The sequence below is a fragment of the Schistocerca nitens genome, chromosome 4 (assembly GCF_023898315.1).
Source record: "Schistocerca nitens isolate TAMUIC-IGC-003100 chromosome 4, iqSchNite1.1, whole genome shotgun sequence".
Taxonomy (NCBI): domain Eukaryota; kingdom Metazoa; phylum Arthropoda; class Insecta; order Orthoptera; family Acrididae; genus Schistocerca; species Schistocerca nitens.
The window spans coordinates 319069295-319094325 of record NC_064617.1 but is presented as its reverse complement, the minus strand read 5'-3'; the positions used below and the strand labels follow the sequence as shown (position 1 = coordinate 319094325).

The 25031-nt window shown below is 40.2% G+C and overlaps 1 protein-coding gene across 3 annotated transcripts in view; it reads right to left on the bottom strand.

The window, feature by feature from the left end:
* Positions 1-25031, bottom strand: part of LOC126251756 (sialin-like) — a 134373-nt gene that overhangs the window by 25937 nt on the left and 83405 nt on the right. For all 3 annotated transcript variants that reach the window (XM_049952372.1, XM_049952371.1, XM_049952370.1), the window contains 2 exons: positions 17382-17623; positions 6944-7064 (listed from right to left, as the gene is read on the bottom strand). In XM_049952372.1, coding sequence (XP_049808329.1) covers positions 6944-7064; positions 17382-17623 — 363 coding nt within the window. The remainder of the gene's footprint in view (positions 1-6943; positions 7065-17381; positions 17624-25031) is intronic.

The window sequence follows — 25031 nt, the reverse complement described above, 5'->3', positions numbered from 1 at the left end:
GCCGGGAATTATATATATATATATATATATATATATATATATATATATATATATATATATGTGTGTGTGTGTGTGTGTGTGTGTGTGTGTGTGTGTGTGTGTGTTTATACACACATTTGAATTACAAAAAACAAATACTAAAAAAAGAAAAAGTTGCATGGAGCGAGATTCGATCCGCCGACCTTCGGATTACGAACTCGAGCGCTTACCGCTGCGCCACGACGCTGTAGAAAATTATGAATCGTAGAGAGTATTTCACCGCAGCGGTTTCTTCTAACTGTCGATTTTCTCGACAACGGCTGAGAAGTGCATCTTGGTGCTTTGCCACATTACACCTCTGGCCATGAGCTTTTATTATGCGCAGTATGAATCGAATCTGAATTTCACAATTGGCGGCCTCCCCTTGTCAGTGAAGGAGAGGACAAAATAAGCGAACTTGTGTTTCGGCTTATCTGCAGACACTCGACCGTTTCCGAGAAAACGACGGCCAAAGTTATCAACGCGCTGTTGCTCTAGTGTAGATACCTTCTGCAGCCGAGAACGCAATTGAAGCGGTGGCTCAGTGGCTACCGTCGTTCCTTCTTAGCATTGATTCCCGTGTTCGAGACCATATTGGGTTTTTTAATTATTTTATTTTCCTGCCTCTCTATCAGAATTATCTTCGAATGTTTTTTTTCTAATTTATGTTGAAATAATGTTGTCATTACTCGACAATTAACTTTATGTGTAATTAATGAATTAAAAAAAATAATAAACGAATGAGACAAGCTGATATAAAATCATCTCGTCTGCCTCATGTATCGTTATATCCAAATGGTTTATCAATGTTAATCTACATTTAGATCCGATAATGGCACCTTTAGTGTGTTGAAACCGGTTATCCAGTAGACAGTATTTAAGCGATCTTGGCTTCTGAATTATTTCTACAACAGAGTGATCGCCCCACTACGCACTGTGTGTTCCCTTTTTAACTTATTTCTTTACACAGTAAATTAACTGACGAATAACGACAACAGTGTTTCATCATAAATTGGAATAAACATTCGTAGATAATTCAGAGAGTGAGGGGGGAAAAAAGGAAAAACCGGGTTTCGAACTCGCAGCGCAAAGTTCCGAAGTCGCTATGGTAGCCGCAGAGCCACCGCTTCAGTTGAATCCTTAACCGCTAAGCGGTATCTACACTATAGCAACAACGCATTGAACACTTTGACCGTCGTTTTCTCAGAAGCGGTAGAGTTTAAGCTTATTTTGTCCCCTCTTTCAATGAGCGTAGTTAAAAGCAAGATCGGGGTCTGACACTTGGCGTGCCCCCTCGTAAATTGCGTGCGTTGGGATTCAGTAGACAGAATGCGTCCACTTTCCTCGACTACTCATTGACATGTTTGGAAACTTTCTTTGTTGTAGTTGCACTTTGCATTATGAGGGCTGGTTTTCCTGATGAGGATCTACTTATGGACTTTGCTCCTAATTTACGTTACTGTGTAGTAGACCTACTGCAACTACTTAAACCGGAAACGTTTGTTTGTTTGGATACTCCGCTTCTTAGTTGCTACATTTCGCTAAAATATTTTCCTTTTTTTCAAAACGGCAAGTTAAGATGACCACTGCAACATGGTAAGATCAGTAACAATTTAATACTTTGAAACAGTTATGTGTGGTGTACGAGGAGTCTACTGTTGTTGACTGAGGAATACATTAAACACGAAAGCTGCGTCCAATAACAATAATTAACTTTCGGTTACATGACAAAACACAAGTCGAAGCACTGTCAGTTCATCTCAGTACCCAGTAAAACTTAAACTGGAAAGATCGAAAACATACTTTTGTGGGGAAGGCAAACGAATGACTGCGTTTTATTGGCCGCACACTAAGAATACGCAACAGGCCAACTGAAAACACTGCCTACACTACGTTTGTCCGTCCACTGCTATAATATCCTTGACAGACGTGATTGACTGTGCACGCAAAAACGTCCAAGGAACGGTAGCACGCTTTGTAATGTCACGAAATAGGGGAGAGAGGATCCCAGATTTGATAATCGAGTTGGGGTAACATTCATGAAAACATATGCGTTTTTCGTTACCACGAGATCTTTTCACGAAATTTCAATCACCACCATATGTTCTGAATGCCAAAACATTATTTCCTAGGGTACTTACACAAGAAGAAATCATAGTAATAATGTAATTCAAGGCTCGCAAGAAAAGATTTAAGTAGTCCCTTTTCCCGCACACTGTTAATGAGTGGGACGGTAGAGAAATAATCCGAACCTTCTGCCAGGCACGTAAGTCCGGATTGCAAAGAAATCCTGTTGATGTAGTCATGTAGATGTAACAACGAAATTATGTTGTAATTACGACATGTGACTTTCACTTGATCTGAACATCGAAGTTGTTTACTGTTTATTTACATTTTGTTCATTAATTTCAGCCATATACGAACACCTAGGCGCGTTAAAGTGATATTGAAATAAAGTGTCATGCATGGACCAATAGCCGGCCGAAGTGGCCGTGCGGTTAAAGGCGCTGCAGTCTGGAACCGCAAGACCGCTACGGTCGCAGGTTCGAATCCTGCCTCGGGCATGGATGTTTGTGATGTCCTTAGGTTTAACTAGTTCTAAGTTCTAGGGGACTAATAACCTCAGCAGTTGAGTCCCATAGTGCTCAGAGCCATTTGAACCATTTTTTTGGACCAATAACAATAAGTTCCCACCTACTTGTTATAGTACTGCATTATCTGCCAGCGTATTCAGAAGTGGATATCGCATACGAAGTTCCTAGGGTGTTTGTAATGGATATTGCAGACGACTTCGACAAAGTTTGAATGTAGCTTCGTAAAAGTTCCGTGATCAAACGATCTGAGTTGCTGGAGAATACAGTTTATCCTCACTAGACAGTATATATTATCATTATACATGAGGTGAGTAGGGTTTCGCCGCGTTGCAGTGGCCGAGCGGTTCCAGGCGCTTCAGTGACGAACCGCACGGCTGCTTCAGTCGCAGGTTGGAATTCTACCTCGGGCATAGATGTCTGTGATGCCCTTAGGCTAGCTAGGTTTAAGTAGTTCTAGGTCTAGGGGCTGATGACCTAAGCAGTTAGGTCGCATAGTTCTTGAAGCCATTTTTTGACCTTTCGCGTAAATTTTCTTTACATAAACCGTCGTATCTTTTGATTGCGTTGACATAGAAGCTCACTTTTTTACACCAGCAAGGGACCGGTTACAGCAAGAAGTGCGATACATTTCCGCTTATTATGTCCACCCGTTCTGGAGGTAAACGGGTTTTAAGGGTTGGGTAGACCGATAGACGGTCAAGAAAGTGAGACTAGTAGGGTTCCGTTTTTACCGGTTTAGGTGACGAAATCCTAACAACGAAAACACTGAAGATGAGGGCCGCATAAATAACACCCGCTACTCTTTATTCGAAATGTTCTAGTTGCTGTCGATACATAAGCATATTAGTCGTAGCTACGTTTTCGATCCAAATCACGTTTACAGGAATGCAAATAGAATGTATTTGCCTATACACGTGGTAATTCACATCCCAGTATTAATGCCACCGCGTTTTAGAAGTACGAACATTCTCATTGCTAGCTAGCTTAAGAAACACTTCTGCTAATGAACGTTTTCTGGCTGTGGCGAGTCTAGTGGAGAATTCGAAACAATGCAGAATACGTTTGGCAGCTATGTAGCCGTTTATTTCCTGGGGTGGTGCAGAATTATCCTACAAAATTTACTCTCTAATAACAGTAATTTGTTATTTCGATAATCATCCCGAATGATTGTCGCATAAGTGGTGACATAAAGGAAGAAAATTCATGTTTTTGAGTCCAGAAAGCTCTATGCAACAGAAACTGCAGATTTTTATTGCGAAATTGCCGGCTTGTTCATGTCTGGGGTAATAATAGAGGGCTGTTTGCCTAGGTTGTCTGCTAGCATAGTGAAAGGAAGGTCTGGTTTGTTTTCGGTTCTAATCTCTATGGAGGCAGGTAGAATATCAGTAAAGCAATTTTAAGAAATTCTCGCGCACCCAATACGATTTATCGCTACCTTTATTCTGTACTGGCGCTCTGTGGATGTCAATATGACACTCTTGTAGAATTTCATACATGATACTGCCTCCTTTTTCCGCTTCTGTCAATAATGGAATTGACTTAAGTGTGGCACTGAATGATGTTTAAGTGAATTTCGTTATGAATCTTCACGCATTGCTAAATTTGCACACTTTCATGGTAGGTCAGCAATGGTAATCCAGTATGACTGGTCTGAACGTTGACACAGACCGTTTCGCGGGCGAATGCGGATAATATTTTGCTAATTCGTAACGGTCTGGGGTTCTTTGTCTGTTATCTGGATAAGCTGAAATTCATTTTTATTCGTCCGTTTCATACAAATTAGCGTTTCTTCTTTCAGTTCTGTCTTATGTTTACGTGTTGTATTTAACACACTAATCAGCATTAATATAGTCTTACAAATTATGGAATACAGTCTAAAAAAGTTCAGATAGTTTGTCAATTTCACGCCTGCGCATAGTATGTTGGTAGCACTTCGTCGCCTTGCCTGTTATGCTGTGTAGCAGACTTTAAAGCCGTGCGGATCAGCATAACGAAAAGGCGAGGGGTCTCGCTCGTTTTGTCCACGACTGTACATGTGGCCACCAGCCGATTTTTGTGATTTTGGCTTAGAGAATACGGTATCCACACAACAGATTTTTGAACCCGCCCCCTTGGTTGCAATGTCACTCGATGGTCGAATGATCACGCTTAATCATATTTGCCTGTTTTCGAGTACGGTGATGTGGATGCATAAATGCGTTTTAACGATTTTCATGAAACCCCAAATATCTTCCTGAACGTGGAGAGTCACTAATATGAAAAAGATCTTCCTTAAAGCGAGAAAACCATTTTTTTGTTGTGTTCTGTCCAATGTCATTATCTCCGTACACGGCGGTAATGTTTCTGGCTACCTCCATTGCTGTCACTCCTCTACTGATCTCAAACAGAACAATATGTCGGAAATGTTCCGATTTCTCCGCTTGGCATTCCGTTTTGTAGCGTCCACAGCTGCACTCACTATCTCCCAATGACAAAATTACAGTACGTAAACTAAAACAGCAACAGCGAACAACACATAAAAGATGACAATCAATAAATAAACCCATAGCAACCGGAATACCAACATGCAGAACAAAAAAACACTACGAACGTATGCACCAACCTAATATTAATTCTATTCGTTCTTACCTGTATTACTAAGTACTAACCAGGAACCCGATATCAGTAGCAGGTTGACTATGTAACGGTTTGCAGTGTCAACAAAATATTTGTTTTCAATATTTCTCGTAATTATTGGCCAAATTTAAAATGCTGTCATAATCCGATCATTAAGAGGTATAATCTTGAGTTAAAAGTTTTAAACAATAGGACAAGCATTATCGTTCAAACTGTGTTTCTTGAGGCAGTGTAACTGATGGCGCGCAAATACCAATATTTGACACTGAAAGCGTTTTATGACTTCCAACAAGCTTTACACATAATTCCAAATCTTTACGAACTTTTTTTCGCCGCAACCTCCCAAAACGATGAAAGGAAAGAAGTTTATATCATAAGGGAAAGTTAAATGAATACTAGACAAATGGAAAAATAGCGAAGCAAACTGTTTGCTGTTTTAAAAGTGATACCATACCTGTTAATGCACTTATACCACTATGAGACAAGACGGTCAATGCCCTCATGAAAAAAATGTTTGCGGTTGTCTGCGGAACAATGATTGTACTATGGCGTCCACCTCTTTGTCCGAAGCAAATAGACGAATGACTTTTTTCAGTGATCCAAAAATATGGTATAGCGTGAGGAGAGATAGGGACTATATGGAGGACGTGTAAGGGCTTCCCAGCGAAACTTCTGCAGCGTAGTCGAAACAACGTTGGCGACGTAACATTGGTACACTTTTGGATCCCAGAAGACAGACATTCGTGGCCGTCGATATACTTCGGATGAAGAGGTGTACGCCGGCGTATAATCATGATTTTGTAGGAAACCACAAACATTTTTCCATGAAGGCGTTGGCTGTCTTGTCTCACAGTGTGGTAAGTGCATTCCGTAGGCAACTGCAATCATTTTTCCGCGAAGGTACTGACCGTCCTGTCTTGCAGTGGAATAAATGCATTACCAGTTATGGTGATAACTTTTGAACTAATAAACGCTTTCCTTATTTTCTTCCGTCTGTCTCACTTCCATTTGACTGCTCCTTATACACTTTCGCAATTCATGCACTAAAACTTCAGCATTTGACATGAAGTTCTAATTTATTACTTCTTTGCTATCGATTCTATTCGCAGCACAGTTTTCAGACGGTATCCACATATACCGCTGTATGTACCTGTAAAATTATATCACTGTACGACACATGTTTCAGGATATTTTACGTCATAAACATCGAGATGCGTGAAAAACTTGCTTTGCTTAGAATGGAGCGAAAAATAACAACACTATGTTCATCCAGTGTTTCATAATGAGAGAATTTAGCGACTTTCAAACTCTAAGCATAATTTCAAACCTTCCTAAACTTTTTCTTGTTTACATAATTAACATCAAATATTTAACACATTACCTCATTTGTAAATTAATCAGTGATTTTTAGCTGTTTCCTATATGGAAGTTCGATTCTTTAAGTAACTGTGTGTTTATTGGTTAAGTACTGTTATCTTGTATGCAAGAGGTACATTTAAATCTGGTGTCAATCAGTTTTTAATTCTATTGTTATAACTTCATTATCATGTATCATATTAAGATTATTATAATTCTTTAAGGGACTGTGTTGTAAAAAGTATTGTATATGTTAAAATCTGATCCAATGTAATAGAGGCTCTGAAAGCCCTTATATGACTAAGTTAAATAAATAAATTAAATAAAATATAATTAACTGTTTACTTTTCAGCACTTACCTGATGGTGGCACATTCCACGGCTGCTCTTCAGTCGTGGTGAACACAGCATAGATTAAGTACGACACAGTGGCCACCCCAGCCGACAGGTAGAAGACAGCATTCCAAGCTGCTCGTGTTTGCTGTAGTTACAAAAAGAAGGCTATACTTATTTTCTATTTGATGCATGCCGTCTCAAGATGGTATCTAAGGATCTCAAGTAATGCCAATATATGAATATCTGTCAGGCTCTAGGTTTTAGCTGGTTTTACATCATTCTGGCACATTCATAAATTAGTAAAATAGAAGTTACAGGCTTCATATTAACACAACATTATGTTCTAAATGCATTAATCACAATCACATCTGAAATATGGACATACAAGAACCCAAATGCCATCCAGCTGAAAAGCTTGTACCAGAAAACAAATCACAACTACATTATGAAACCCTTTGTGAAGGGTCAGCTTTGTAACTTGAGTGTTTTATGGAGGTGATAACTAGGTCAAACAATGAACATGAAGTTATTGTGTTATAGAATGAATAAGGAAATTCGGGACACAATGAGTAGATTCTCGATCGGTTAAGGCATCATTTCCGGTGTCAGATTACAGCTGATGCAATTGCACGAGTTATATCCAAAGACAACCAGTCCCCTCCCCACCAATTCCCCTCCTCTCTTTCCCACACTCCCCAGTCCTACCCCTCCCCTACCCCTACCTCTCCTATTCCCTCCATCTACCCCTCCCCACAACTCCCCATTTTTCTCTCGCCCAATTGCTCATCGATGTCATCATGCTCTTGGCGAATAGAAGCAGGGCTATACTGCTCTCAGGCAGTTTCTCATCATTCAATATCTATGCTATATAGTGAGAGGCCCATAATTAATTTGACACCAAATCTGGAAACTGATAGGACAGATTGTTAAAGTCGGAAGGGTATGCTATAAAATTGCCAGGAGGTTGGTTGCATAGGCACTAAAAGCGCCATATTGGAGAGACAGGCCGTAAAATTGGTAAGGCGATGGTAGGATAGGCAGTAAAATTGGCAAATTCGCCAGATAGGCCATAAAATTGGCAAATTGTCATGGCAGGTAAAATGGTGTGACCATCACCATCACATGTGTCTGGGAAGGACTAGGCATTCATGATTGACAAGTATCACAGTGCATTATTTAAACAATAAAGATTTTTAATCAATTGAAATCATGCTACAGTCTTGGAAATTAATATATATACTAATCTGAAACTTAGACTTATTGAAACAAAAGCCTACACAATCTGACATTTACTAAGAGGAGGAGTCCATGTACTGTGTACTTGTAAATAACAATTGGCAATTAGGATCTACAGTCACATCAGACACACACACACACACACACACACACACACACACACACACACACACACACACACACGAACGCAGACTTTCCTAAACACACACATACATACACAAATGCAATACATCAGGAGATATCACTTAGAAAGGAATGTGGGAGGCAGTATGCACCGTTCAGTGATCATTTATTATGGGATAACCACTTACACTGTAGCTCACTGTGGGGTAAAAATGGTACAAAGATTTTATCATGCCAACTAGAGTCCAGATCACACTGGCCAATGACTGGGGCTGCCCAGCATGGGTCACACATGGTGCACAATGTGTCCACAGTGGATGCTGGCTCAGTTCTGAGCTACAATACACACATGTCTTCCACAGAGGCAGCTCGCTGTCCCCCCCCCCCTTCCCACACCATAGCGTGACCACCAGCCAGCCACATAAAGTTACACAACAATCAGCATGTCTGTCGTCACTCTGTGCACCAGAGAAATTAGAAAAAAACTTATTTGACAACCTACTTTCATCTTAGTGATATGCAAACTGCATGGACTATACATGGTCAGAAGTATCTGGACATTAATACGAGGTCTGTGTAACGGTAGAATCAGATGCTGTGTTCCACTAGCACATTGCATGCAATCAACCAGTGCTCTCAGGTAGAACAAAAAAGATTCAGAAGGCATACAAATACAAATAACCTACCACAACTCGATAGCTAAGTAAATAAACTCTTGCTGTATGCCAAATCTACTTCATCCTTACATTATTAACAAGTGTATGACGCCATAGTTTGTCTTGAAATGAGTGTGTTGTCCTACCAACAGGATGATTATAATTTAATGATGTCTTCTTGTTGTCTGTAAGCACCACAGATCATGGCAACCTCCCAGTATTCCAAAACATATGTGCACATAAGAGAAGCACACACACACACACACACACACACACACACACACACACACACACACATACATGCACGAGCGTGCACACACACACACATATGCAGACACACACACACACACACACACACACACACACACATATACACACACACACACAAAGAGCAGGGTGCTGATCGCAAAACATTCAGTTTGTATCATCCATTAATAAGTGGTATGCAGTGTGCATATAGTATGCCAGAAGAGCGATACAGATGTTGGGCTTCCTCTATTGTTCGGCGTTTTGCCTATTTTTAAGTGATTTATCATAATTTTAGCCATTTTTTCGGTTTTACTATATACATAGTAATTTACATTATTCTTTCGACATGAATGACATAGAAGAAAAGTTGTTTTTTTGGATATTCCTCAAAGAGGTACACATTTGCAGCGTGTTGCAGAGATCTACAGTAGTCTGTACAAATACTTTTCATATCACATCATTTCGTCGAACGTCAGGGAAGTCTTCATCTGATAGTGCTCTCAGTCTGGCAGCCAGTGTGTGTCTGTCTGCACCTTATGGTTTAATATTCACCACCAGGTATTATTATTATTATTCTTTCTTCTCTCAGACGTTATGTCTGGTCAAAAATGGAAAGTGACGCGGACCTTGATCAAGCGTGACTTCCTTTTAACTGTACGGTATATGTTACATTGCATTTAGGAACTTTCGGGTAATTGAACATGTATCAATAATTACAGATTTCTGTAGTTGTATACAGGGTGTTACAAAAAGGTACAGCCAAACTTTCAGGAAACATTCCTCACACACAAAGAAAGAAAATATGTTATGTGGACATGTGTCCGGAAACGCGTACTTTCCATGCCAGAGCTCATTTTATTACTTCTCTTCAAGTGACATTAATCATGGAATGGAAACACACATCAACAGAACGTACCAGCGCGACTTCAAACACTTTGTAACAGGAAATGTTCAAAATGTCCTCCGTTAGCGAGGATACATGCATCCACGCTCCGTCGCATGGAATCCCTGATGTGCTGATGCAGCCCTGGAGAATGGCGTATTGTATCACAGCTCTCCACAATAAGAGCACGAAGAGTCTCTACATTTGGGACCGGGGTTGCGTAGACAAGAGCTTTCAAATGCCCTCATAAATGAAAGTCAAGAGGGTTGAGGTCAGGAGAGCGTGGAGGCCATGGAATTGGTCCGCCTCTACCAATCCATCGGTCACCGAATCTGTTGTTGAGAAGCGTACGAACACTTCGACTGAAACGTGCAGGAGCTCCATCGTGCATGAACCACATGTTGTGTCGTTCTTGTAAAGGCACATGTTCTAGCAGCACAGGTAGAGTATCCTGCATGAAATCATGATAACATGCTCCATTGACCGTAGGTGGAAGAACATGGGGCCCAATCAAGACATCACCAACAATGCCTGCCCAAACGTTCACAGAAAATCTGTGTTGATGACGTGATTGCACAATTGCGTGCGGATTCTCGTCAGCCCATACATGTTGATTGTGAAAATTTACAATTTGATCACGAAACTAAAATGACCTCTAACATGGAAATTAAGTGTTTCCGGACACATGTCCACATAACATCTTTTCTTTATTTGTGTGTGAGGAATGTTTCCTGAAAGTTTGGCCGTACCTTTTTGTAACACCCTGTATATAAGCTTGGATGTAGCTGTATTGCGTTGATGTACTGGTGGACATTGTGTGGTATGACTCCCGTAGTTGATAGTATAATTGGTATAATGTCAGCTTCATCCTGATGCCACATGTCCTTGACTTCGTCAGCCAGTTGGATGTATTTTTCAATTTTTTCTCGTGTTTTCTTTTGTATATTTGTTGTATTGGGTATGGATATTTCGATTAGTTATGTTAATTTGTTCTTTTTTTGGTGAGTATGATGTCAGGTTTGTTATGTGGTGTTGTTTTATCTGTTATAATGGTTCTGTTACAGTGTAATTTGTATTCATCATTCTCCAGTACATTTTGTGGTGCATACTTGTGTGTGGGAACGTGTTGTTTTATAAGTTTATGTTGTAAGGCAAGCTGTTGATGTGTTATTTTTGCTACATTGTCATGTCTTCTGGGGTATTCTGTATTTGCTAGTATTGTACATCCGCTTGTGATGTGGTCTACTGTTTCTATTTGTTGTTTGCAAAGTCTGCATTTATCTGTTGTGGTATTGGGATCTTTAATAATATGTTTGCTGTAATATCTGGTGTTTATTGTTTGATCCTGTATTGCAATCATGAATCCTTCCGTCTCACTGTATATATTGCCTTTTCTTAGCCATGTGTTGGATGCGTCTTGATCAATGTGTGGCTGTGTTAGATGATATGGGTGCTTGCCATGTAGTGTGTTCTTTTTCCAATTTACTTTCTTCGTATCTGTTGATGTTATGTGATCTAAAGGGTTGTAGAAGTGGTTATGAAATTGCAGTGGTGTAACCGATGTATTTATATGAGTGATTGATTTGTGCATTTTGCTAGTTTCTGCTCGTTCTATAAAGAATTTTCTTAAATTGTCTACCTGTCCATAATGTAGGTTTTTTATGTCGATAAATCCCCTTCCTCCTTCCTTTCTGCTTAATGTGAATCTTTCTGTTGCTGAATGTATGTGATGTATTCTATATTTGTGGCATTGTGATCGTGTAAGTGTATTGAGTGCTTCTAGGTCTGTGTTACTCCATTTCACTCCTCCAAATGAGTAGGTCAATATTGGTATAGCATAAGTATTTATAGCTTTTGTCCTGTTTCTTTGCTGTCAATTCTGTTTTCAGTATTTTTGTTAGTCTTTGTCTATATTTTTCTTTTAGTTCTTCTTTAATATTTGTATTATCTATTCCTATTTTTTGTCTGTATCCTAGATATTTATAGGCATCTGTTTTTTCCATTGCTTCTATGCAGTCGTTGTGGTTATCCAATATGTAATCTTCTTGTTTAGTGTGTTTTCCCTTGACTATGCTATTTTTCTTACATTTGTCTGCTCCAAAAGTCATTTTTATATCATTGCTGAATACTTCTGTTATCTTTAGTAATTGATTGAGTTGTTGTTTTGTTGCTGCCAGTAGTTTTAGATCATCCATGTATAGCAAATGTGTAATTTTGTGTGGGTATGTTCCAGTAATATTGTATCCATAATTTGTATTATTTAGCATGTTGGATAGTGGGTTCAGAGCAAGGCAGAACCAGAAAGGACTTAATGAGTCTCCTTGGTATATTCCACGCTTAATCTGTATTGGCTGTGATGTGATATTATTTGAATTTGTTTGCATATTAAGTGTGGTTTTCTAGTTTTTCATTACTATGTTTAGGAACTGTATCAATTTAGGATCTACTTTGTATATTTCTAATATTTGTAGTAACCATGAGTGGGGTACACTATCAAAAGCTTTTTGGTAATCAATGTATGCGTAGCGTAGTGATCTTTGTTTAGTTTTAGCTTGATATGTCACCTCTGCATCTATTATCAGTTGCTCTTTACATCCTCGTGCTCCTTTGCAACAGCCTTTTTGTTCTTCATTATAATTTTGTTCTGTGTTGTATGTGTCATTAATTTCTGTGTAATGACTGAAGTTAATATTTTATATATTGTTGGTAGGCATGTTATGGGGCGATATTTTGCTGGCTTTGCTGTGTCTGCTTGATCTTTAGGTTTCAGATAAGTTATTCCATGTGTAAGTGTATCAGGGAATGTGTATGGGTCTGCAATGTAATTGTTAAATAATTTAGTTAGATGTGAATGTGTTGACGCGAACTTCTTTAGCCAGAAATTTGCTATTTCATCTTTTCCAGGGGCTTTCCAATTGTGTGTAGAATTAATTGCTCGGGTGACTTCATGTTGCAAAATTATCACTTCGGGCATTTGTGGTATCATTTTGTATGTGTCTGTTTCTGCTTGTATCCACCGTGCATGCCTGTTATGTTGTACAAGGTTTGACCATATCTTGCTCCAGAAGTGTTCCATGTCTGTTATGTTTGATGGGTTGTCTATTTTAATGTGTGTGTTATCTATTGTCTGATAAAATTTCTTTTGGTTTGTGTTGAATGTTTGGTTTTGTTTCCTTCTATTTTCACTTTTCTTGTATCTTCGAAGTCGTTTGGCCAATGCTTGTAATTTCTGCTTCTATTCATCTAATTGCTCTATCGCTTCTTGTTGTGAGATTTCACCTAATCTTTTTCGTTTTTTGTCTGATATTTCATTTCTTATAAATTGTGTTAGCTGTCTGATGTCTTTTCTCAGTTTTTCTATTCTGATCTGTAGCCTGTGTTGCCATGCTGGTTTTGTGGGTTTCTTCTGTGTGTTGGTTTGTTCTGATCTCTGCCTAGTGTGTATATTTAGTGTTGTGAGTGCTCCTACATAAACCAGTAGTTGTAACTCTTCCATAGTTGTATTTTCATTTATTTTGTTGTGTATGATTGTGTTGATAGTTGTTATTGTTGTTTCGACTTGTGGGTTATTTGGTGGTCTATGCAAGAATGGTCTAATGTCTGTATTTGTGTCTTTGTATTCTATATACGTTAGCTGAAATTTTTCTTCTATATCTAACATGTGTGTCACTTCATGTTCTGTTTGTGCTTGTTCTGGTGGCCGTTTTAAGATGTCGTTTTCCTCTGATTGTTTAACTGATGTGTGGTGTTCTTTGTTTGTTTGCTCTGGGATGTTTGTGTCCATTACTGTATTTTCTTCTTCTTCTGATTGCACATTATTTTGTTCCAGTATTTGTTGTACTTGTTGTTTGATGTTTTCTAATTCTGACTGGGGTATCCAGTTATTTTTGATTATTACACGGATCTGATCAGCTAGTCGTTGTTCTGTTAAAAATTTTAATTCTGGGTATCTGGTAATAAATGTTGTGTATACTTGTGATCTGTATCCAGTTGTGTTGGTTCCTAGGTTTGTTGCTTGGTAATAACAGAACATGAGGTGTCGGTTAACTTCATCTGACCATCTCATCCTCTGTCTTTGTTTTCCTTCTAGAGTGGTTGCAGGAAGCATATCCTGCAAAACACCTCTATTTGGATTTAAATCATTTTCCGTGTGGCTAGCAGTGTCGTTACCATTGTGGACGGGCATAGGGTTCAAGCGTCGTCCCCGACCATGACAGCGCTTGTCCGAGGCTTCATTAGTTCTGTCCTGAACCAACTAATCACACTAAAAGAGGGGTTAGCCCTATTAGTGGTTTGTTCTTTTCGTCGCCTTTTACGACTGGCAGATCATACCGAATGCCTATTCTTTTCCCGGGCCTCCACGGGGTATTATTATTATTATTATTTTAAACAAACAAACACGATCTTGCTACAAATTGGAACTTCTCGGCGTTAAAATGAGTGTTTTAATGGAATCTTGTAATAGCTTTGAGTATGACACGTGTATTATCCATAAGTGCCATATTATTATTATTACTATTATTCTCATAAAAAGAACGGGGAAAACATTTTAGGCTCCATCTACACCTCAGCAAGGTTTTTAAAGCACTTACTGCATATGACTAAGTTGCATTTGACAGGCAGGGATCTAATGCAAACTATTATACACGGGAGATTTTTTTTTATTGCATTGATGAATGCACACTTGTATTCTCTCTTTTAAGATGGGGTATCCACGATGCAGCACACACAGTATAGTGTAATTGAGCTAGGAGTTTACAATTGGATTACAAGTACTATCAAATTTAGAAGCTATGACCAGCAGATCATATGACTGAATGCTACATCCTGGGTATTTAGAGTGTAAGATGTATGTGTTACAAACTGTCACTCTGCAATTTTGTCTACTGGGGGAATTCTCTCTCTGCCTACAGTTCTAGTCTTTTTCAGTAAATAAAAAATAAATCTGCTCTCTCTCTCTACGTATATTAACTGAAGTCAGCTGTTCACTTCTTTTTGTATGTGTGAGCTAGTCTCAGAAACTACTGTAGAAAATTTGTTACGGTCTTGATATTCCCAGAACCGATATCTTGCCAGTACCGGTATACATAAAAGCTAAAAATCTCAAAGATTCTTGATTCCCGACATGGATGAACCATCTACACACACAATTAAGTTTGTACAGAACCCGCAGTGCGCTAGTCCTGCTTGTACTTGGCCAACTATTAAAAAAAATCATGTCTGTGTTTCGAACAGAATACACTCCCAATATTGATGTCTACTGTATGTAAATTGAAGGTGGAGAGGGGAAAAGGAAAGGAAAGGAAAGGAAAGGGAGGGCGTCACTGATGTAGCTGCATTGGGACATTACGCGGAATCGGCGGCGACGAGTGAAAATGTGTAGGACGGAACAGGTTTCGAAACCGGGATCTCCTGCTTACTTGACAGGTGCGTCAAGCACTGCGCCATGCGGGACACAGCGTTATCGCTTCACGCGGACTACCTCGGCACACCTCACGGCCGATCCACACTCCTATCGAGCACCACCTATCCGCTGTCCCTGTCCATTTTCTCCATTACCTCTACTCTGAGATTCCCACAGGAGGTCGGACATACTTGTGCATCCGCACTGAAGAAAGCGGATCCATTGCCTAAAAGAACAGACACCACGCATTCATATAACTGATTGCCCTATCTGGGCAATAGATCCAGGCAGTTTATAAATGATATAAAAATAACATGAAGGTGGCCGTAGAAGAAGTCAAACTTCTTGCAATGACAATCAGGAAAGCGAGTCAGAAGTATTCAGTTACAAGGGGTCGTTAGGTGACAGACGTAAGGCTTATGAGAAAGCAAATAGGTAGCCGTGGACCCTGTTTGAAGAAATAATGAGTTTTACCAGACAATATTCAGTGACAAAGTGGAAAGAGTATTGGACGATCATGTTAAAAATTTAGATAACCAGCTTAAGCCTTTTTAGTAAATACTGGATGTCCGAGTTCGACATATTGTTATATAAAATGTAACAAATTGAGATGTAATTGAGATATTTATTGGCTGTTTGCTTCTACAATAATGGTAACTCAAAATTTTTTTATACGTCTAATACACCTCGATACTCACAACGTAAGTGGCCCAACAGATATCTAATCTGTGTTCCACTTCTCTCCAAGTGTAACATCTGCGATAGCTGCACGAATGCGATGACGCCGAGCTGCTAAATCACGAAATGGTATTTGATACACTTCATTATTGGTAAACCCCCAAGGAAAAAAAATCAAGTGGCGTAATGTCTAGGCTTCTACGGGACCAAGAAATCAATGGACTACCTCTCCGTGTCCAGCTATCTGAGAACTCATGATACATAAAATGCCTCACAACGTTCGCAAAATGGTATCGTACGTCATCTCGCTAAAAGATCACGTCAAGAAGAAATTGTAGCACAGTATACCGAACACCTTCTGCTATGAAGTTCATATGGCTACTGACGCGCGTTTACGTGAACAAAGCAGTTAAGCGCATACACATGCAGTATCAACTGCTGCAAACAAACACGAACCAAACCTGTAGAAGAAAAGTGCCAATAAATACTCAATTACGTAAATAAATATCTCAATTACAACTCAAGTTATTAAATTATATATTATTATACGTTTATCCTGGACAACCTATATGCTTTATTAAATCTAGTTTACAAAATGCAGAGCAACTGAAAGTAAAACATCTGTTAAAAATAACAAAAATGAAATCGGGTAAAGACTTTTACCGTAATTGTCTGTAAAGGCATAAGAACTCAACGCTAAGAACACCTGAATCCCAGACTTTGCAGCAAGCAGCAGGTTTGAACAAGAAAAAAGTTGACAATTTCTTCAAAAAACTACGTGATATGATGGACTAGTTAAAGTTTAAAAGGATTTACCATCAAAGTAAAACTTTTTTGCAACAAAAATGATTTTTCCGCACATTGCGGTTTTCATGTCCGATACAGTGCTCCAAAAATTTACACGACTGAAATGCAAAGGGTAAAAAAATATTAAAAAAAGTCAACGAACTATATTGTTATTGTACTGAGTTTTATAAATCTGTTAAATAAGATATTTTAATAGTATTACTTAGGTGAAGAATGTTTCAGTAAAATCTTCAGGAATTGTTATAATTTCTACACCCTTGTAAAATCGGATTGTTCTTTCCGAAATAGAAAATTGTAGTTCCAAGCGTAAGTTAAAACTCATCGAAAGCTTCTATCTCCTTCCATGTGATGGTATAGTCTTGTGAATCGGAAACATCTTCTTGAAATGCCATATGTTCTGTTTCACGTAAAGGCGCATATACTTACGTTGGTATTGGTGAAAGCACCAACGATGTAAGGGACTGCGATGCCCGTCAGATTGGCGAACATGTTGACGATGCCGACGATGGTGCCCGCGTAGTTGGGTGCGATGGCCTGCATGTTGAGGTAGGAGCCCGTGCAGTCGGTCGCTGTGCAGAAGCCGCTGAGCGCCAGCATCGCGATGATGATGGTGCTGTCACAGCCCACCAGCGCTACCACCACCATCGTAGCGGCGGGCACTAGGGTACCTGTATATTAATAGATGTGATTACAGAGCTGCAGTTGACCTCTGGCTTTGAAAAGTCGGTATGGTGTTAAACATGTGCTGTGAGCAGAGAGTCTAAGCGTCAGAGCATGGAATTAAGGACAGAGTGGATATCGAACTTTAGAGTTTCCCACGTCTAGAATCTCATTGATTGGGCTCGAATTGTCTTCAGTGATGAGCCCCGCTTCGAACTGAGTCTCGATGACAGCAAAGACCTGTCTGGAGATGCTCTGGACAACGATGGGAAGCCAAGCTGACTGTCGCCCACCATATAGGCCAACGTGTTATTGACTTTCTCAATTTTTGAAGCTCTTTCTCTTGACTAAATCATCTAGTTTTTTTCTGAAATTGTAGTCATTTGTTAGCCTGTACATGTACATCACATCTACCGATCTCCGTCGCGTTCGGATAATTCCTTCGTGGTGGGTCTTTGTATATACATAGTATAATTCGACAGGCGACGATTCAAGTGGGTGTTCAGGCCAGGGAACTAATGACAAAAATTGTTTTTCCAAGAGAACTGTGTCTTATGCCAGCACCAGGAAAGAAGCAACACTGAAATTCAATCATCTATAAAGCAAACACACACGGTGAAAATTATTGAACCATATGAAATAAAATCGTCATAACTTCTGCAAGGTGCGTTAGGACCTTCAAATTGTATGGTTGGCGGCGTGGCGTGATGGAAATTAGTATGCGCATTGTTGTTTGGTTTAGCAACGAAGTCCACTTTGATTTGGATGGGTTCGTCAATAAGAAAATTGGCACATTCGAGGGACTGACAATCCGCATTTCGCGATCGAGAAGTACCTTCACTCCCAAGGGTGACTGCGATGTGCAAACTTCAGTCACGGAATAATCGGTGCGACATTACTTGAGGGCACGGTGACTACCATTATCCATAGTAATCCTGATTTCGACAAGATGTGGTTCATGCAAGACGGAGCTCGACCCCATCGAAGGAGGAGAGTGATGTCCTGGAGGAGCACTTCGGAACCGCATTCTGGCTCCAGAGGGCACTGGCATGGCCCTCGATTGGCCGCCATATTCTCTGGATCTGAACACATGAGACACCTTTTTGAGGGACTTTATTAAAGAAAAGTGTACAGCAATAACACCAAAACCATTGCTGAGTTGAAAACAGCCATTCAGGAAATCATCAACAGTACGATATTCCGACACCTTAGCTAGTCATACAGAATTTCGCTTTTCGTCTAAGCCACATCATTGTCAATGATGGCAGCAAATAGAACATGTCGCAACGTAAATCTGAATATCTGTAGTGACGTGTACATGTTGAGTAAAGTGTGCGCTCGCTGCAGTTTGTAACTAATCGAGGCTTTTTCATATAGTTCAATACTGTCACCCGGTACATTAAAGACTAGACTGGATATGATGAAATATCAAATGAACTTCTAAAGGCTGGTTCACCACTCATCCGAGTTGTACTCACTCTCCTATGCATTGTGTTTTTCGTGGCCACTCAGCTTACAGACCTACACCTTCATCTATACTTTGTAATCTACGTCATCATGTGTGGCGGAGGCTACTTAATGAACCCTTTTCACTTTCTCCTCTCTCCCAGTTGCTAATGGTGTGCGAGAAAACTCCGTGTGAGCTCGAATCTCTTTAGTTTCACCTTCATGGCGATTTCGCGAGACGTGCATTGGAGGGAGCAATATGTTGGCTGTCTCTTTTAACAACGTACACTCTCATAATTTTAGAAGTAACCCACACCGTGTTGCACAATGCCTCTCTTGTACTTCTGTACCTACACACACTATGTGATCAAAAGTATTCGGACACCCGCAAAAACATCCCTGTAATTGACTGCTGGCCGGGGTGGCCGAGCGGTTCTAGGCGATATACAGTCTGGAACCGTGCGATCGCTATGGTAGCAGGTTCAAATCCTGCCACGGGCATGGATGTGTGTGATGTCCTTAGGTTAGTTAGGTTTAAGTAGTTCTAAGTTCTAGCGGACTGATGACCTTAGAAGTTAAGTCCCATAGTGCTCAGAGCCATTTGAACCTTGATAATTTTACAGCCATGTAAAATGAACTGGGTGAACCTTGCGGACCTCACTATAGGAAACGCATATGCCGTACATTCGTTAAGCCTATTGAAGGCCACAAAAATAATTTTCTTTTGAGAGAGGGACTGCTTTGAGTGAACTGAAGAGCAATGAATAATAGAACTACTCGTAGCTGGTTTTCTAAATATGTTAAAGTGAACGTTACTGTCCTGCACGAAATTTCCAGACCTAAAAATGAGAGTGTAAAGCCAGAGTGGTATTCTATCGTAAACTTAATCTTGGGGTGCATTTTTTTAAAGTCGTGTTGAAAAAGTTGCTGCTGCGCGTCGGTCCCATTATGCAAAAGTATGATGTCATCGACATATCTTTTGTAGCATACCACTCTTTGAAGGTGTTGGTGGGTTGAAAAAAACTGATGTTCAATGTGATTGATGTAAATATTTGCTATTATACTGGCAATTAGATTTGGAAATGAGACACTTAAAGTAGTAAAGGAGTTTTGCTATTTGGAAAGCAAAATAACTGATGATGGTCGAAGTAGAGAGGATATAAAATGTAGACTGGCGATGGCAAGGAAAGCGTTTCTGAAGAAGAGAAATTTGTTAACATCGAGTATTGATTTAATCTCAGGAAGTCGTCTCTGAAAATATTTGTATGGAGTGTAGCCATGTATGGAAGTGAAACATGGACGATAAATTGTTTAGACAAGAAGAGAATAGAAGCTTTCGAAATGTGGTGCTACAGAAGAATGCTGAAGAGGAGGTATTGAATAGAATTGGGGAGAAGAGGAGTTTGTGGTTCAAATGGCTCTGAGCACTATGCGACTTAACTTCTGAAGTCATCAGTCGCCTAGAACTTAGAACTAATTAAACCTAACTTAACCTAAGGACATCACACACATCCATGCCCGAGGCTTAATGCACTTTTATCTTATTTCTTGTAATTTTACGTAATTTTATTGTTGTTTTTTCATTTTAAATGTAAACTAGTAGTTCAAATTGTGAACTGCCGGGCTACTCTCCGTCAGCTCTTTTGCCACTCTGGTTTACCAATCTGCTACCTCGTTCGCATCCGCAACTCCCTGTTCTGCGCTCATAGGTAGCACACCGTGCCCAGTGCACGTCTACTGCGACGCTCGGGGCCCACAGCACAGTGTAAGTGTCCTGCTATTATTTGTATATTTCCCCACCCAGGCAGTCGTCCGTAGTACTGTCTAGTGTCACTTCCGCATTGACGTAGGTTTCACAGCACCTAGCCCGACAGGCGGTTTTGAAATGTTTTCTAAAAGTTTTTTTAACTTTTGTATTAATTTTTTTGTTTTTATGTGTGTTGTTGTGTGTGAAAATTATCTCCCGTCTCTTGCTATTTCCACTACAACACCTGAGGATGTACTTATAAGAGCCCGAAACCGGTCGTGCGAAAATAAAACAAATTTACAACTGAAGCGCTATTTTCAACCCCTGGCCAATTGAAATTATTTTGCGATCGACAGATTGCTCTGGTGTGGGCAGTGTTGCCGGTGTACACACAACCATGCTTCAGGAGCTGCTCGTGCCCACAAGACAGACAACACAGGGAGTATGTGGCGCTCAATAAAGGACTGCAATTGGACCGCGGCTGGCCCCTACCACTCGACCCGCAGAAATGTCAACCACAAAGTACTTTCCAATCGGTGTGTTGGACGCAGCAGTCAGTTTTATACTTGCTTGGCTCGTTTCTATTATGACAAGGTGCCACAGCTCAAAGAACTGTGACTGACGCCCGAACAACAGGGAACTTACATGCATTGAGACTAGGAAATAGTGCATTGATAATGGCTAAGCACTAGCCGAAATCTCGATTTGCCAAATAAAACCTGCAAAAAAGGACGACTGATAGCTGAGTTGTATAATTTATAACTCAGATCACAGTCGCTGAGCGCACCCACGTTCCTAATGGAAGGTAACCTGATCAATGTGTCCAGTCTGTGTAATACAACTTTCACTTCTGAACAAATTGTGAGTACAGTAATTATTTTCTGGAGTGTTTGAAACTAACTAGCTCTTATTTTGGGGTTGTCTGCATGTGCAAAAATCGCGAAATACAGCGAAAACAATAACACCAATCCAAATAGTAAACCCATGTTTTTAATACTGCACACAACTTGTTCAAAGTATTCGAAGTTAGTTAACACGTATCGTCAATATTCAGTTTCTCCAGAGCTGAACTAGAGCACATCGTGCATTTTCAGGTTCTTCTTTATTAAAAACGTACAGTTGTCACCGGGGATAGTTCTGTACCTGGTAAAGCACCTCTCCACATCATAGGATGTCACAGGATCGCATTCGAAGGTGGCGAGGTCACTGCATGCCAACTTCGGTTCATTGTCTTCAAACGTTATGCCGTTCCCACAAAGACTCACTAATTATGGACATTGTAGAGTATCCAGGATTCTGCTGAAGAATACCTTTCAATTTGTTGTTAACTTTGTCAGCCACATGACCACGAGCTCGACCCAACTCGCTCTGCACACGTTGCATAATATCCAGTGCATCACACAGTTGATTACCAGCAGCTTCTATTCTAGTGACAGCTTTTGATACGACTGAAAAGTTGGGGTTGATGTAGGTCAAGTTTCTAGGCAAGGTATCTGTCATGACCTCTTCCACAGTTCTGTTACTATATGAATCATCGCCATCAAGCTCACAAGATTGTCTTTATTTTGGTGTAATTGGTGCAGTAATACTCAGCAGCGTTAAGCCAAGAACACTATGTTGTAAGAATAGGCTAATGGGGAGGTGGGGTTGGCGGGGGGTGGGTGGTGGAGGGAGGTGGTGGGGGGCAGGGAGGCAGCGTAGGCATTTGTTCCGTGAATTGCCAAATGAAATTAATTTGTATACATGAAGATAATTTGATCATAACTCTTCTGCAACTCTGAGTAATGCTTGAGCAAGGCACTTAACGTACACCGTACAGGGGTAGAGGATCTGAAGCCCCTTGGCTGCTTTAGACGTATGAAGCACCATCCGCTACTAGCAAGAAACCGTTGTCTCCGTTCACACCATCCGGCCTCAGTAGCTTCACATAGTTGTCAAACAAAATGACAGTTGTCGAGTTCTTTAGTGTCTCGAGAACTTCACACGTCAGGAGGACCATTTCTCCAGGCCCGTCAGATTTTAGAATACCAATAACATTTGCAACATATCGCCAGCCCGCATCGGTGGTTTCATCTTTGGACACCCAGACCTTTTGGTCAGAAACTCTAATTCGTATTACGGTTAACATCTCAACATAGATTCATCTCGAACTGAATGTGTTGTGTGCTTCTCCAACAACTTGAATTCTGCAATGGGATGTTGTAAGACATCGCCAACTCACACAAGTACTTGAATAATGATTGTACAGTTGAAGATGGGCCTCTCTGCTCAAATAACAGTGTCTGTCTGCAGTCGCTTTCAGCACTTCTCTTCACAGAACTGCTGTGTTTGGCGGTATTACAGTGTTGTTGCACAATAAAGCGCTTTTCTGCACTACATTAATTTCATATAGTTTAGAAAATAATATTTCCCCGTCACAGCTGAAAAACTTCTCTCCTAAATCCTGAACAAAACCTTGCAACTTCCTGCTGTTGGAGCACTTAACTTTCGGTATGTTGAACGAGACTGAGTTTGTATTCAAGCAGAATAGCGTGACCACGTGTGCGATGTTCATTACGTCGGAAGCCGTGTTTGTTGGCTTTGAGAGCGTTTTGTCGACTCCGTGTTACAATGTCTTACGTAGTGAACCGATTATAGTACTACGCTGCTTGCCTACTAGTTCTGGCAAATAAGGCTGTCAAGTAACGGTTTTTTTCATTTGGAAAATATCGTCTGATACATTGTCATGTCAGCAATTTTTTCATATTCTTATTTTTATGTCCTGAAAGAAATGACTAATATATGCTTTTGTGGCAAAAGTTGGCCGAAATATGACCTATTATGGCAAAGCTGACCGAAATATGACCTATTATTACAAAACGTGTAAGTATGTCTTTATATGGTCAAAATATACATTTTTCTACACTGTGCGTGCATAAATCGTAATATTCAACCTAAAGTTGTCATACCCTTTTTCTAAATTAACTGCATAAGCGACCGCTCCAGGGGTGAAACGACGCGACGTAGTAGAAAATTATGTGAGCGTAATCTGTGACTCTTCAAATGTGAACTAATGTCTGTTGAAACAAATGATCTCAGTTTCCTTAGCGAGGGTTCTTGTCTCCCTCACTCTCTTCCGTTTTAGCTTCCGATGTAGACTCACGCTTTTATAGGAGGCGCGGTGTTTTTGATGTTTGCATATTTTATGTCAATATATCGGTTAAACTCTGATATGTTCTTGTTAAAACGAATCATTGTATCTACCTTGTCCTAATTCATATTTATCTGTTTCAGCATTAATTTGAGACGAGGCGACGTGGAAATCTTGATATAAGATGGCGCAATTGATCGGCCGCCATTGTAACAGCATACATGCAAATTTGCCTGATCAATCACAGAACCTGCCTTAGTACAGGACATACAGAAAATAGACACATAACAGTGGAGAGAGCAGCTCTCCGTGTATTTGACTCGCGTGATAGATACCCAATATGGACAGATGTCTACACCATGATAAACTTCAATACGTGCGCGCAGTTCATTGTAGTCGCTGCCGCAAACTGCTCGGGAAGGCGTGACAGTAGCTTGTTTCAGTAATCTGTTCACTTGGTCGCTTATTTAGAGGCGCGAACTAATTCGAGGTGATAATACGGAGTGGATGATTTTTCTACATGTTCTGGCATGCCTGCAACTACGCAATCGCGCGTATTAGGAACTGAAAATTAGAGAGACGTTCTATCCACTGATACGTGCCATTATACCGTTAGCGTTGTATTTCTCATGCAGTCATCTTCTGAAAACCTGGAGGTACTTACGAATAACCCTGTACGGTGGACAGTAAAGGTTCTGGAAATTTCTGACAAGTTACAGCAAAGTGCAACCTTAACAAGGCTTTTGACCGTGAGAGCTGTGACAGCCTAAGGAGTATTATACCTGAATGTGCATGTCCTTATCGCATAATAGAGGTAGTGAAAAGTCTTTAGAAAAATACACACATTGTAATAAACACATGTAGAAATCGGTTAGAAGAAATGGTTCAAATGGCTCTGAGCACTATGGGACTCAACATCTTAGGTCATAAGTCCCCTAGAACTTAGAACTACTTAAACCTAACTAACCTAAGGACATCACACACACCCATGCCCGAGGCAGGATTCGAACCTGCGACCGCAGCAGTCCCGCGGTTCCGGACTGCAGCGCCAGAACCGCTAGACCGCCGCGGCCGGCGGTTAGAAAAAATAATT